This window comes from Erythrolamprus reginae, chromosome 1, assembly GCF_031021105.1.
Source record: "Erythrolamprus reginae isolate rEryReg1 chromosome 1, rEryReg1.hap1, whole genome shotgun sequence".
Lineage (NCBI taxonomy): Eukaryota > Metazoa > Chordata > Lepidosauria > Squamata > Dipsadidae > Erythrolamprus > Erythrolamprus reginae.
In genome coordinates this window covers 315288523-315302302 of record NC_091950.1, presented here as the reverse complement: position 1 = coordinate 315302302, position 13780 = coordinate 315288523, and the positions used below count along the sequence as shown (strand labels likewise).

The following is a 13780-nucleotide window of genomic DNA, read 5'->3' as shown; positions in this document are numbered from 1 at the left end:
TTCTTTCTTGCTCTTTTTCTTTCTCTCTTTTACCTTCCCTTCCTCTATTTCTTCTTTTCTTTCTCCTTCCCACCTTCTTCCCTCCCTCCCTCCCTTCACTCATTCCTCTCTTACTCTCCCCTTTCATAAGTTTCCTTGCTTCCTTCCTCTGTTCCTGTCCCTTCCCCTTTCTTTCTTTCTTTCTTGCTCTTTTTCTTTCTCTCTTTTACCTTCCCTTCCTCTATTTCTTCTTTTCTTTCTCCTTCCCACCTTCTTCCCTCCCTCCCTCCCTTCACTCATTCCTCTCTTACTCTCCCCTTTCATAAGTTTCCTTGCTTCCTTCCTCTGTTCCTGTCCCTTCCCTCTTTCCTTCCTTCCTTCCCACCCTCCGTCCATTCATTCACCCATTCCTCTCTTGATCGCTTAAAGCCGGTCCCTGGTGCAAAAAGGGTTGGGGACCTCTGTCCTACAGGATTGGGTGGCAGAGAAGTTGAACATATGTAAATTTAAAAGTTTAAGAAAGTTTACAAGTTAAGTGAAAGAAACTTCATTATTCATTTATATGTACATGTACATTTCTTCATTAAAAACATGTCTTTCTGCATAATTTAGACTAACTTTGTGAGTTTTTTGAGGGCTGGAACCAATTAAAATTATTTACATTAATTCCTATGGGGAAAAGTCGTTCGAGATAAAAGCTGCTCGACTTAAGAGCCCAGGTCCGGAACGAATTAAACTCGTATCTCGAGGTACCACTGTATAGCAGTTTGTGCTTTGTTAATAAAGTCCAATACAATATGGCTTCTGAGTTTTGCATCTCTTAAGAGTGATACCATCCAACCCAAACGGGCTGCTTTTTCAAGAGGCAACTAAACTTTCTTGTTCTTTAAAGATGTTTTTCAGCTTTTTGGATGGAAGTGACGTCACCTTTTTGACAACTAGGACCTGGATGACTGAGAATATAATAATATAATATAATAACAGAGTTGGAAGGGATCTTGGAGGTCTTCTAGTCCAACTCCCTGCTTAGGCAGGAAATCCTACACCTCTTCAGACAAATGGTTATCCAACATCTGCTTAAAAACTTCCAGTGTTGGAGCATTCACAACTTCTAGAGGCAAGCTGTTCCACTGATCAATTGTTCTAACCGTCAGGAAATTTCTCCTTAGTTCTAACTTGCTTCTCTTCTTGATTAATTTCCATCTATTGCTTCTTGTCCTGCCCTCAGGTGCTTTGGAGAACAGATTGACTCCCTCTTCTTTGTGGCAACCCCTGAGATATTGGCAGGCTGCTATCATGTCTCCCTTGGTTCTTCTTTTCATTAAACTGGACATGCCCAGTTCCTGCAACCGTTCTTCATATGTTTTAGCCTCCAGTCCCCTAATCATCTTTGTTGGCTCTTCTTTTTTGAGAGTGTCCATAACTTTTTTACATCGTGGCGACCAAAACTGAATGCAAAGTCTCCATAGACAATACCATCCAAGTATTAACACTTTTCTGGTTTTGGGGGGATTGATGATTTTTAACACTTTATAAAATTGTATTCATTTATTTGAGTGGACGCATATGCACACACAGACACACAACCCATTTAACAGCTCTTTCACAAAATTGCAATTTATGTCAACTTTTGGATCTGTGTGCAGGACTTTTTTTTTTAGTAGACATGTGCAGGCCTGGAGTTGGGCTGCTCTATTTTGGCAAACCATGAAGATAAACAAAACACTTGTACAAAATGTATCATCCAAGGAGACAAGGAATTCCAAAACTCATCTTATGTGAAGACCATAGGAAGGTAGAATTCCATCTATTCATTACAGTCTTTACAAAGAAAATTTAGTCTTTATAAATCATTAAATAAACTGTATCCTTTTGCAAGTAGTCCTTCACTTACGATTATAGTCATTCATTCATTCATTCATTCATTCATTCATTCATTTATTTCGACTTCAATGCCACCCAGTCCCGAAGGACTCAGGGCAGCTTACAACAATATAAAAAAAATACAAATGCAATAAAAAGAAGTCAAATACAAATATTTAAAATTATAAACCCCAGTTGCGTCCATTGCTAAGCAAGTCAGTTCATTTAGTGAGTTGTGCCTAATTTTACGACCTTTGGTAACCAAATCACTGCTGTTGTTTATGTGAATTGTGCAGTCATTAAGCGAACCGGAGTTCCTCCATTGACTTTGCTTGTTGGAGATTGAAAAGAGTGATCATAGCCACAGGTTGGTACAGCTGTCATAAATGCATGCCTGTTTGCCAAGCACCCATATTTCTTTATCACATAAGTACAATGAATTATCATAAGCCTCTTTTTAAAGTACAGTGATCCCTCGAGTTTCGCGATCTCGAGTATTGCGAAACGCTATATCGCGAGTTTTCAACCCGGAAGTAAACAACACCATCTGCGCATGCGTGCCTTTTTTCTATGGCCACGCATGCGTAGATGGTGGAGTTTCCCGCCGGGCAGATAAGCTGCTGGGCGGCTTCCCTGGGTCTTCCCCCTCTTGCCCCGGTAAGACCCCAGCGGCGGCGCGAGCAACGGCGTGGGCGGGCGGGCGGCACGCGCGGGGACACCCCAGCTCCGCTTCCCAGCTGGGAAGCGGCCCCAGCAACGGGGTGGGCGGGCGGGCGGTGCGCGCGCGCTTGGGGAAACCCCAGCTCCGCTTCCCAGCTGGGAAGCCGCCCCAGCAACGCGCGCGCGCTTGGGGACATCCCAGCTCCGCTTCCCATCTGGGAAGCGGCCTCAGCAACGGGGTGGGCGGGTGGGCGGCACGCGCGCGGGGAAACCCCAGGCGCGAGCAACGGGGTGGGCGGGCGAAGGGCGGGCGGCGGTGGAAGTAAAAACACCATCTGCGCATGCGCAGATGGTGTTTTTACTTCCGCACCGCTACTTCGCGAAAAATCGATCATCGCGAGGGGTCCTGGAACGGAACCCTCGCGATGATCGAGGGACCACTGTACTGTTCTAAACAAGTGTTGTAAATTGAGGGTCAGCTATAGCTTATTTGGTCTTATTTCATTATACAGTACTATCCCTTTTTGTAAGCACTTTATGCAATCCATCTTCATTGGCAGTGTTCAATATTGGAAAAACCTCTATGTGTCTTATACTTTTAGGAGATTATTGAGATGAGGTAGGCAAACTTCTAACTCAAAGGAGACTTAAGTTTGAGAAAGTCTCTTTTGAGTTTCATTTAGACCCCAAACAAGCTGTTCTTTACAGACCTTTTATTACATACTTCTGACCTTGGAAGATATTATTTGTTTGAATCATTTTGTAATTATTTGGTTACATTTATAAACAATCCTTAGGAAGTTTGCAGTTTACAATATAAACACCTACACTTTATACAATAAATGTATACAAATTTATGCAATAAATGTACACTATAAACCCATAAAAGCGTAGAATAAAATGGAATTAACAGCTAAATTATAACCAAAGATAGAATCAACCTAAAGGCCCTCTAGAAGTTTTAAGCAACTTGTAAAAATCAGACAAGGTGGGATCCAATAGAAGGGTGTCCCAAGTTGTTATATAAACTGTATCTGAAGTTATTTGTGCAAATATTTTCATTCTTTTTGGGGACAAATGGTGGAACTAAATAAATAAACGGATATTTCTTTTATAACACTCAGGACTGATTTTTAGTCATAAAGTTTTATCTAAATGGCTTGGGTCCCAAGAGATTCTTTTTGCTTTTGTGCTTTTGTCCTCTGAGGTTGACTTGTCTACTCCCTTCATGATTTTATGGAAATGAGAAAGTTTATGTAAATGAGCGTCTGGATCAGAGCCTTCTTTCTGTTTGTGGAATTCTTTGGTCAGACAGAACAATTTTGAACACTCTTCTGTCATATTTTAGCAAGTATTCGAGAAGAGGTTTTTTACACCTGTCCTGAGTTATATTTTTCTTATCCAGGGAAGCAAATGAGTATGCATGCACTGATACCCAGAGACAATCCGAGAAGGATCACAAAATGCTGAGACTTCCAGTTATGCTGGTCACCTCAGTACTCTGCTTGCACTAATACATTTTACTACATATCCTTTCAAATCACAACCCTACTAGATTGGAGTTGTACAACACTTATGCATATCTCCTGAAGTCAGACTGGGCCTTAGCTTGTACAGTGTGTGAAGTCCTGGGTTTTCCAAAGGGTCTTTGGGAAATTATTTGAGGCTTTGTTTTATTTTGAAGTGTGTTATTGTTTGCTGTTGATGGTGCTGATGTCGTGTGTTGTTGTATGTTATTGTATTGCATTCCTTGGGGGGGGAATTATATCTGGAACAAGGGTATGTTTGTGTGTATGTTTGCTTTTAATAATGGGGGTTTTAGTGTTTTTTAAATTATTAGATTTTTTCTTACATTGTCTTTGTTATTGTTGTGAGCCGCCCCGAGTCTACGGAGAGGGGCGGCATACAAATCTAATAAATAATAATAATAATAATAATAATAATAATAATAAATAGGTGGGTTTACCTGGCTGACAGTTTGCTTCCTCCCGCGTGGCTGTGTGCACATTGAATGCTGCATGGCTGTGGGCGTATGCATGCACAGTGCCAAAATTGCGCTAAAAATCCCCCCCAAAAAATATCTGAAAACAAGATGGCAATGCATGCACAGTGCTGGGACTCGGCCTTCTGTGCATGTGCAGAAGAAAAAAAATCAGCAAAAAATCCAAAAAAAGGATGGCGATGTCACGGATCGGCACTAACAGAACCAGCTCCATGACATCACTAGCGGTTTGCTGTCAGTTCAAGCATACTCATCCATCACATAAACACAGAAGGAAATAAAAAATAAAATATTTTTTAAAACATCACACATATGCTTTACTCTGTTTTTCGAACTATTTTGGACTATGTTGTCGCAAACCGCATAAAAGCCTTTATATAGGCTTTATCTATAGCCGCTCCGAGTCTCTGGAGAGGGGCGGCATACAAATCTAATTAATAATAATAATAATAATAATAATAATAATAATAATAATAATAATAATAATAATATATAAAATACAGTAGAGTGAGCGATCAAAAGGGTTGTTACTACTTCTTTCATTTCAGAGAAATTAAATTAGCATTAAATATATCTTTGTCTTTGTGTTCTTTTATAGCTGTCTCCAACCTAGACGAAGAGAGTAGATGGGCAGTTCATTATACAGCTCCCTGGCATCAGCAGGAGAATGTCTTTTTACCTTCCACCAGGCCGCCCTGCGTTGAGGAACTACATCGTCAAGCCAAATTGAATCTGAAGTCCGTGTTGAGAGGTAGGACCTTTACAAATACATGTTCAGTCAACAAGATCACACCTCTGCCACCTTTTTGTTTCCTTAAGGGCTCACTCATCTTTTCAAAGTCCTTAACTTTTCCAGTTTTTCCAGTTTTTCCAAAATTCATTCCCAAACTCATTTATTTTTACTAATGTGTCTGGGGAACCAAACAGGTTTGTTCTGTCACTTTGAAGCCTAATGAACAATGCTGCCTTTAATCCCCCTCCAAAACCCAGGAAATGAGAATTCCCAGTCTTAGAACATTTATATGCTACTTTGAAGTTCCTTTTAAAAAGGGTAGAGTTTGTTTTCTACATGAATATTGAAGGCATGAATATCAGGCACTATTGTTTGAAAAATTCATTATAGGCAATTTTTTTTGAATAGTGTAGTTTAATGTAAAAGCAGAACTTGATAACCGAATAACAAATATTTAATATGAAAATATTAAGCCTCTTGCTTCCAGAAGTATTTGATGAAATGGTTTTTAATTTGTTTTAGTGCTCAATATTAAATTACCTATGGTTTCATATGGTAGATTTTAGTTGGGAAAGATTGCTGCCCTAATCTCAGTATGGAAAATGTATTCCTTAAGTGAAAATTTCTGTGCTCTGTAATTTCTCACCTCACATGATAAGAGTTGGTTTCAAAAGTGCTTGACAAGAATAGAAATGCTTGAATATCTGTTGCTTCAAGTGAAGTGCAGAAAGATATGAAAATATGTTGTTCTTAACTGTGATCAGAAAAATGGAATGCTTCCATACAGAGTTTTTAACATTACCGTAAAAAGGTATTGTGTAGAAATTCTACCTTTCTTTCCTCAGTGAAATTTTCTTCAAAAATAATAATAATAAAAACTTATTGGTGGGAAAATAGGATAGTTAAAAATGTGAGCACAACAATATCTGGACCTTCATGAAATGTTGTAAATGTGGCAGGACAATTAAGCAATAAAAGCTTTACCTGAACTAAGTTGATGAGCTATTCTAAGAAATAATTTAGTTTCCAGTTATGAACGTATTTTTGAAGGTGACTACTGTATATCACATTTTATATGATAGATTTTAGTTGGGAAAGACTGCTACTCTAATCTCAGTATGGAAAATGTTTTCCTTAAGTGAAATATTTTGAAAGGGAAAGTGTACTTTCATTTTTTAACTCTCTTTATTGCTATTTATTACATTTGGGGGGAAAACCATTTAATTAGAAGGTTGTAGATTGCATCCATATTACAGAAACAGGCAGAATCCTGTATGGACACTTCCCTCTTGTTTCTCTTCTGCACCTACACATACCAAAGGGGTCCCATTTCTCTAAAACTTCCAGGTGGAAATGATCGGAATATTCTGTTCTGGGTCTGGTGTCGGCGTCCCAAAATAGTATTCTAAAATTAAATCAGAGTCCGAGGCTTGGCCTTCCTCAAAGTTCCGATTTATTAACAGAGCCATGTTAGCACATCTTGGAGAAACCCGAATTTGAAGTCCCGTGGGTTTCTCCACCCAGTTTAAAGTTCATCCCCTTGTTCCCACACCCACAAGTACATCACATGGTCCAGTCTGGATCTGCCAATGTGCCGATCCTCCCATCAACTTCCGGCCAGGAGTTAACAAAGGGCCTTGAGTATCTAGAAGGAATTTGTTATAGCTACTACTCTATACCCTCATGCAACCGCCCCTCCTAAATTCCCACAGTACTAATACATTCTACATTCTATTATGTGGCAGGCTAAAGTCTCCAACTCAATTGATGGCTTTGGCCTGAAAGCTGGATGCTATATTCCATATACAGAAAGATTTTGTAAAGGTAGAGTGTACAAACCAAAATGAACATCTGGTGTTTTCATAGACATAGTTGTAAAGTTTTCTTAGAAATGATTTATAAAAGTTCCTCCAGGATGCTTTTTCAAATCTGAGTCTACTATTAAAATTCTGGAATTATCTGGTGGATTTCCACTCTCATATGATCCTGGGATAAGGCAAGGTCAGCTAGGAGCTTCTAACTGTTAATCTGTATAACTGACTGGAGAATATGTGTTTATATAAGAAATATCAAATTATTTTTCTGTATAAAAATGTACTGCTATTTCCTATTCAACAAAATTGAATAGCAAAAATTCACAGCTTAAATTTTACTTCCTTATTCAGTATTGAAGACAAGCTACTCTAATGCAATTTTTTTAAAAAGGTAGAAGGATAGGTAGTCCTCGACTTACAACCACAATTGAGACCAACGTTTCTGCTGTTAAGTGAGAAATTTGTTAAGCAAGTTTTGCCCCCCTTTTACGCTATTTCTTGCCATAATTGTTAATCACTGCATTTGATAAGTTAGGTTGTTAAGGGGATCTGGCTTTCCCATTGACTTTGCTTGTCGCAAAAGTTGATCACATGACCGTGGGACCCTGCAACCGTGTATAGTCCAATTGCCAAGCATCTGAAATGTTGATCATGGGGCTGCTGCAAAGGTCATAAGTGTGAGAAATGGTCATGAGTCACTTTTGTTATTGCCGTTGTAACTCTGAATGGTCACTAAATGAACTGTTGCAAGTTGAGAACTGTGCTAAAAAATCCAAGCTGAAAATAAAAATCATGTCTAGAATTAAATACTTCCCTTTTTCATTCTACTACCAGAGAATTACAAGGAAGTTATTTGAAAATAACAGTTGCCGTACCTTATTTTCTGTAAATATTTTTTAAAAAATATTTGCCTAAAATTGGAGGGGCGTCTTATGAGATAAGAACCACGGCTGTGAAACTGCCGATACCTTATGATACTAGTCTCATGAGCGAAATTTATTTGCTGAAAATATTAATTTCTGAATTTTAGATAACTAAAAGGGGAGGGGGCATCCTATACATGGAGGCTTGTTGTAGATGGAAAAATACGGTAAGTATAAAAGCCAAGAGACATAATGGGGGAGGGGGAACACAAAATGGAACAGTCTCTTGCAGATGATATTTGTTGACAGGCTGTCACTAGGGTGTGCTCAAGGTGATCCTGTCCATTTGTTTTTGAGTAATTTAGATATCTATGTGTATTTATAGATAACAAGGAGTGATTGTCTCAGTCATGCCTACTTACCTCTCCATTGTGAAAATAAATGTAGTTAACTGTTGTTTACCTATGTGTAATGGGTGAAGCATGCTTCCCAACATTGAATCATCAATTCTCAGTTCTCTCTGGATGATATTTGGCAAGTCAGTACTTATTAAGGAACTTAAATTATTATTAACTTTGAAACAAAGCTTTTGCTTCAGCAGTGGGCCCCCATTGTAATCTAGATATCATGCCTACTAAAGAAACATATCTTGTTCCTAAACCTTCCTCTTTGATTACCTTTGCAAATCCTCATCCATCTGTTTCTCTGTTTCCTTCCCTGACCAGGTGGCAAATGTACGGTGATGGTTGCAGGGGTGGGTTCTAACTTACCTCGCTGCTGGTTTGCTTCCTCCCATGCCGTGTGGCTTTGGCTCATGCGCAGTGCCAAAAAATCCCCCCAAAAAAATAATTTTAAAAAAGCCAAAAACAACTTGGTGACCACATGCATAGTGCTGGGACCTTGGCTTCTGCACATGCTCAAAAGAAAAAAATAAATTAAATTAAATTTAAAAAATAATATTTTTTTAAAAAGCCAAAAGCAAATGGCAACCGTATGCACAATGCCAGAAACTTGGCTTCTACACATGTTTAGAAGAAAAGAAATTAAAAAAAATTGGTGCCCCCCCCTTACCGGATGGCACCAACCACACCGGTTCCGTGATGTCACCAGTGGGTCGCCACTGGTTTGGGCAAACCGGTCCGAATTGGGAACCCACCTCTGCATTGTTGCATTCAGTATTCTTTCTCTGTTTGCCTACAAGATTTGAAGAATTCAGGCAATGACTTTAATGCTTTCTTGGAATGCTGGAGATGCAAGCCCTGTCTCTACTTTATACTTATTATTATTATTATTATTATTATTATTATTATTATTATTATTAATTCGTTCATTCATTCATTCATTCATTCATTCATTCATTCATTCATTTATTAGATTTGTATGCCGCCCCTCTCCGTAGACTTGGGGCGGCTCACAGCAATAACAAAACAATGAATGACAAATCTAATATTTAAGTAACTAAAAACCCCTTATTATAAAAGCAAAGCACACACACAAACATACCATGCATAAATTGTATAGACCTGGGGGGAAGGGAATATCTCAATACCCCGATGCCTGACGACAGGTGGGTTTTAAGGAGCTTACGAAAGGCAAGGAGGGTGGGGGCAATTCTGATCTCTGATGTTTTATTTAATTGATTTACCGTATTTTTCGCTCTATAAGACGCACCTGCTGATAAGACGCACCTAGATTTTAGAGGAGGGAAATAGAAAAAAAATATTTTGAGCCAAAAAGGGGAGAGGAAGAGAGGAAGGAGTGAAAGAAGGGAGTGAGGGAGGAAAGAAGGGAGGAAGGAAAAGGAAAGCAAGAAATGGAGGGAGGAAAGGAAGGAAGGAAGGAAAGAAAGAAAGGGGGAAGGGACAGGAACAGAGGAAGGAAGCAAGGAAACTTATGAAAGGGGAGAGTAAGACTGAAGGGAGGGAGGGAGGGAAGAAGGTAGGAAGGAGAAAGAAAAGAAGAAATAGAGGAAGGGAAGGTAAAAGAGAGAAAGAAAAAGAGCAAGAAAGAAAGCAAGAAAGAGAGAAAGAAAGAAAATGAAAGAGAAATAAAAATAGAGAGGGGGAATGAAAGAAATGGAAGGAGGGAAGGAAGGAGAGAAAGCAAGAGAAAGAAAGAAAGCAAGAGAAAGAAAAAAGAATGAAAGAGCAAGAGAGCAAGAGAGAAAAAGAAAGAAAGAGAGAAAGAAAAAAAGGCAACTTCAAAGAAAGGCTCACTGAGCATCTCTCACTCTCTCTCTCTTTCTATCCCTCTTTCTTTCTTTCTCTTCCTTTCTCTCTCTTCTCTTCCTTTATTTCCTCTCTCTCTCTCCCTCCCTCTCTCTTTCTCTCCCCCCTCTCTCCCCCTTTCCCTCTCTCTTTCTCTCTCTCCCTCTCTTGCTATCTCTCCCCCCTCTCCCTCTCTCTTTCTCTCCCCCCTCTCCCCCCTTTCCCTCTCTCTTTCTCTCTCTCCCTCTCTTGCTATCTCTCCCCCCTCTCCCACTCTCTTTCTCCCTCCCCCTCTCTTTCTCTCTCTCCCCCTCTCTCTTTCTCTCTCTCTCCCCCTCTTTCTCTCTCTTCTTCTCACTTTCTCTCTCTTGTTTTCTTTCTGTCTCTTTCTGTCCCGGGCTCTCAGCAAGGGGGTTGCAGGAGAGGTGGGGCCGGCGAAGGTGATATTCAATGTCGGGGGCGCTCGGGCGGTTGCGCGCGCTCCCTATCTCCCTGCTAGCCCACTCGGAATATTCAAAATAAGAAAAACCTTCGCCGGCAAAGGCTTTTCTTATTTTGAATATTCCGAGTGGGCTAGCAGGGAGATAGGGAGCGCGCGCAACCGCCCGTGCGCCCCCGACATTGAAGACCTCCGCTGAGAAAAACCTTTGCCGGCAAGGGAAGGGGGGGCAGCGGCATCCCTCCTGGCCTTGGAGGGCCGCCCGACCCTCCTCACCTCCTGCAAATGCGGCGGGCGGCGGGGGGAGAGCGAGGAGCCGGTTCTGGCGGGCGGGGGGCTTGGTTGGCTGGCTGGCGGGGGGAGCGCCGCTGGTGGTGCGGAGGGAGACCCTCCTCCGGGAGGGAGGGGGCCAGGCAGCAGCTAGCCAGCCAGCCGGCGGGATGGCGCTTCCGAGTTCGCAGCCTCCCCCCCCCCCCTCCCTGCCTGCATCTTCGCTCCATAAGACGGGGCTGATTTTTCTTCCTACTTTGGGAGGAAAAAAACTGCGTCTTATGGAGCGAAAAATACGGTATATGTTTGTTCATCTCAAATACATTACCTGAGGTGGCTAATGATAATAAAAAGTGAATAAAAACAAATGCATATGCAGAAAAATTGAAACGCACAACAGCCAGGAGAGATCACAAAAATGGTCATTAACATTTAAAACAGCCCTAATGTTAATTCTTTCCCCATAATTGGGTTACCTCCAACGTTGCACTAATAGGCTTCCATTCATGCAGTGAATGTCGTATATCTTAGTGAGGCTTCCAGATTGGCTCCATAGTATGCCCCAGTTCCCTGGAATAGATTTCAGGGGCTTGCATATACAAAAATTATGTTTCTAACGCACTACATCCTCTGATGATGGTTATAATTGAGTACAACTCATAGCCACAAAAATGGGGAATCTTCTCATGATGGTCCTATGAAGCAAGAAGGTGGCCAGTGAATGAATAAGCCAACCTTCATCTCGAAAGGTGCATATTAATTTGGAATATGTATAAATAGTATACTGCAGTGCAGTAGTTTGTTCCCCTCTGTGTTTGAAGGGAGATTGCAACTTGTTATGCTGACCCACTAAAGCTAATAATAAAAATGGCTCTTGAAGGATTCAAAGCAGGCCTATGTGAATGTTATTTGGGGACTTTAATATTTATTTATTAGATTTGTATTTATTTATTTATTTATTTATTAGATTTGTATGCCGCCCCTCTCCGTAAACTCGGGGTGGCTCTGTTTCGGGGAAAATAGTCATCTTTGTATATGCTTATGTAGCGCCTTTGTACCAAGCTATTGAGAACTAAGCAGTTGTAATTATTATACAGTACGTCATTGTGAAAATTGTAAAAATCAACCAGCTTTTTGTTTTGCCAATCTGTTGGAATTCTTGACTCAGTTTAAAAAAAAGAGGTCCCCCCATCCCCCAAACTGCAGTGAAATATACTGCGGATATAGCTCATGAACTTTCTTTATATTCCAGGCTGGGATATACAGTATATATATATATATTTTCTGCAACAGCCCAAGTGCTGCTGTTAGCATTTTTAAAAACAAAACAAAACTAAGCTTGATATGAAACAGTCATTGTGGCATCTCATTTCTGCTGCTGATAGGCTTTTTCTAAAAAGTCTACAGAAATGGGTCCCGTTCCACTTGATGCAAACTTCATTGCTGAGGTTTGCCATATTTAGATTGTTAGGCAGAAATAGATCCTTATCAGAATCAAAAGAGTTTGCATTTAAAAGCCCACTTATGATCCAGATAGCTGTTGCAATTATATTACCCATCAGCAGCTTTGTACTAGTGTATTGTTAATGGATTCTAAAATTATTTTACAAACATTTGTAAAGAGTCCTCGGAGAGGGGCGGCATACAAATCTAATAAATTATTATTATTAAATTATTTGTATTAACTTTTCAGGTATTCCTATAAAACGGAAGTATAATTTCATTTTAATGTATGTTGATTAGCGTACATTTAAAGTGGGAATAAAGTTTCTGTTCTATGCTATGCTATGCTACCCTACCCTACCCTATTCTCTCCTATCCTATACCTATCCTATCCTATGTTTTTATTTGACATACAGTATGTAACAATGATTTTAGCAGAGTAGTCCGACTCGGGGTTTTTTTGTCACATAAATGTGCATTAATGAATTAATAGGAAAACATTGAAGAGATTAATGCTGACTTGGAGAACATCCAGAGTGTCTAATCCAAAACTGAAGAAGTAGTTTATCCATGTTTTAAAAGCTATATCCTCATATGAGGACTCAGTGATTTTCAATAACTGCCAATAAGTTGCCACCATTCCCTTTTGGGAGAAATTTGTTGAAAAAATGGTTGGTCTTTAATTCTGAAACAGATTAATTTAGAATTAGCCAGTTTCATGTTTTCATTACTAGTACCGTATTGTAATGATAAAAATGTATATCTCTATATAAGAAAGAAGAGATGGTAAATATCTCATTAGCTACTTTTACTAGTAGAATATCTGTATTTTGTAGCAGATGGGTCCAAAATATGGCGCATATTACAAGGACATTTCTTCCCCTATTTCTGGTATTTTCCTCCCTTTTCTGCTTTGCTCAGTGGAAAGGAGTTGAAGAAGAGGAAATTGCTTTTAACAGTGGGCTTGAGGAAAAGTTGGCAGGTGGCAGCACGTAAGCGTTCATGGCAAATCTTGAAACACCTAAGCGAGGCTGGGGCATAGACAGGATATCATCAAGAACGCAAATCTCAGCACTTTGAAGTATGAGAATTTGAAAAACAAATATCCTGGGGTTGAATGGGGGACGCATGGCACATCACTGTCATATTACTATCAAGAAAACAACATGGATTTGTCATAGCCAGTAGACTAGAGGACTTACCGATTTACTTGAAGATACTTTTAAAAGTAGCCCATTCTACTACAAAGATTTCTCGTGGTTTAATCATTTAACTTACAGTTTATTTTTATCCTACTGTAAAAAAATTAAATGATCACATGTACTTCAGCACTAATTGATAAATTAATGGCTTGTGCTTAGATTACTACTGTGGTTTGTGCTATTACAGCAAAAGTTCTCAGTGTTGTATAGATGTAGTACTGCATGTACCATAGCTACATGGAGACTGGGAGTAATGCATTATGATATGTAAATTGTGTAACCACATTTTCAAGACTTGATCACTT

General features: G+C 39.8%; 1 protein-coding gene across 5 annotated transcripts in view; it reads left to right on the top strand.

Annotated features, from left to right (window-relative positions):
- Nucleotides 1-13780, top strand: part of NHSL1 (NHS like 1) — a 179978-nt gene that overhangs the window by 123086 nt on the left and 43112 nt on the right. For all 5 annotated transcript variants that reach the window (XM_070733606.1, XM_070733603.1, XM_070733607.1 and 2 more), the window contains exon 2: nucleotides 5103-5255. In XM_070733606.1, coding sequence (XP_070589707.1) covers nucleotides 5103-5255 — 153 coding nt within the window. The remainder of the gene's footprint in view (nucleotides 1-5102; nucleotides 5256-13780) is intronic.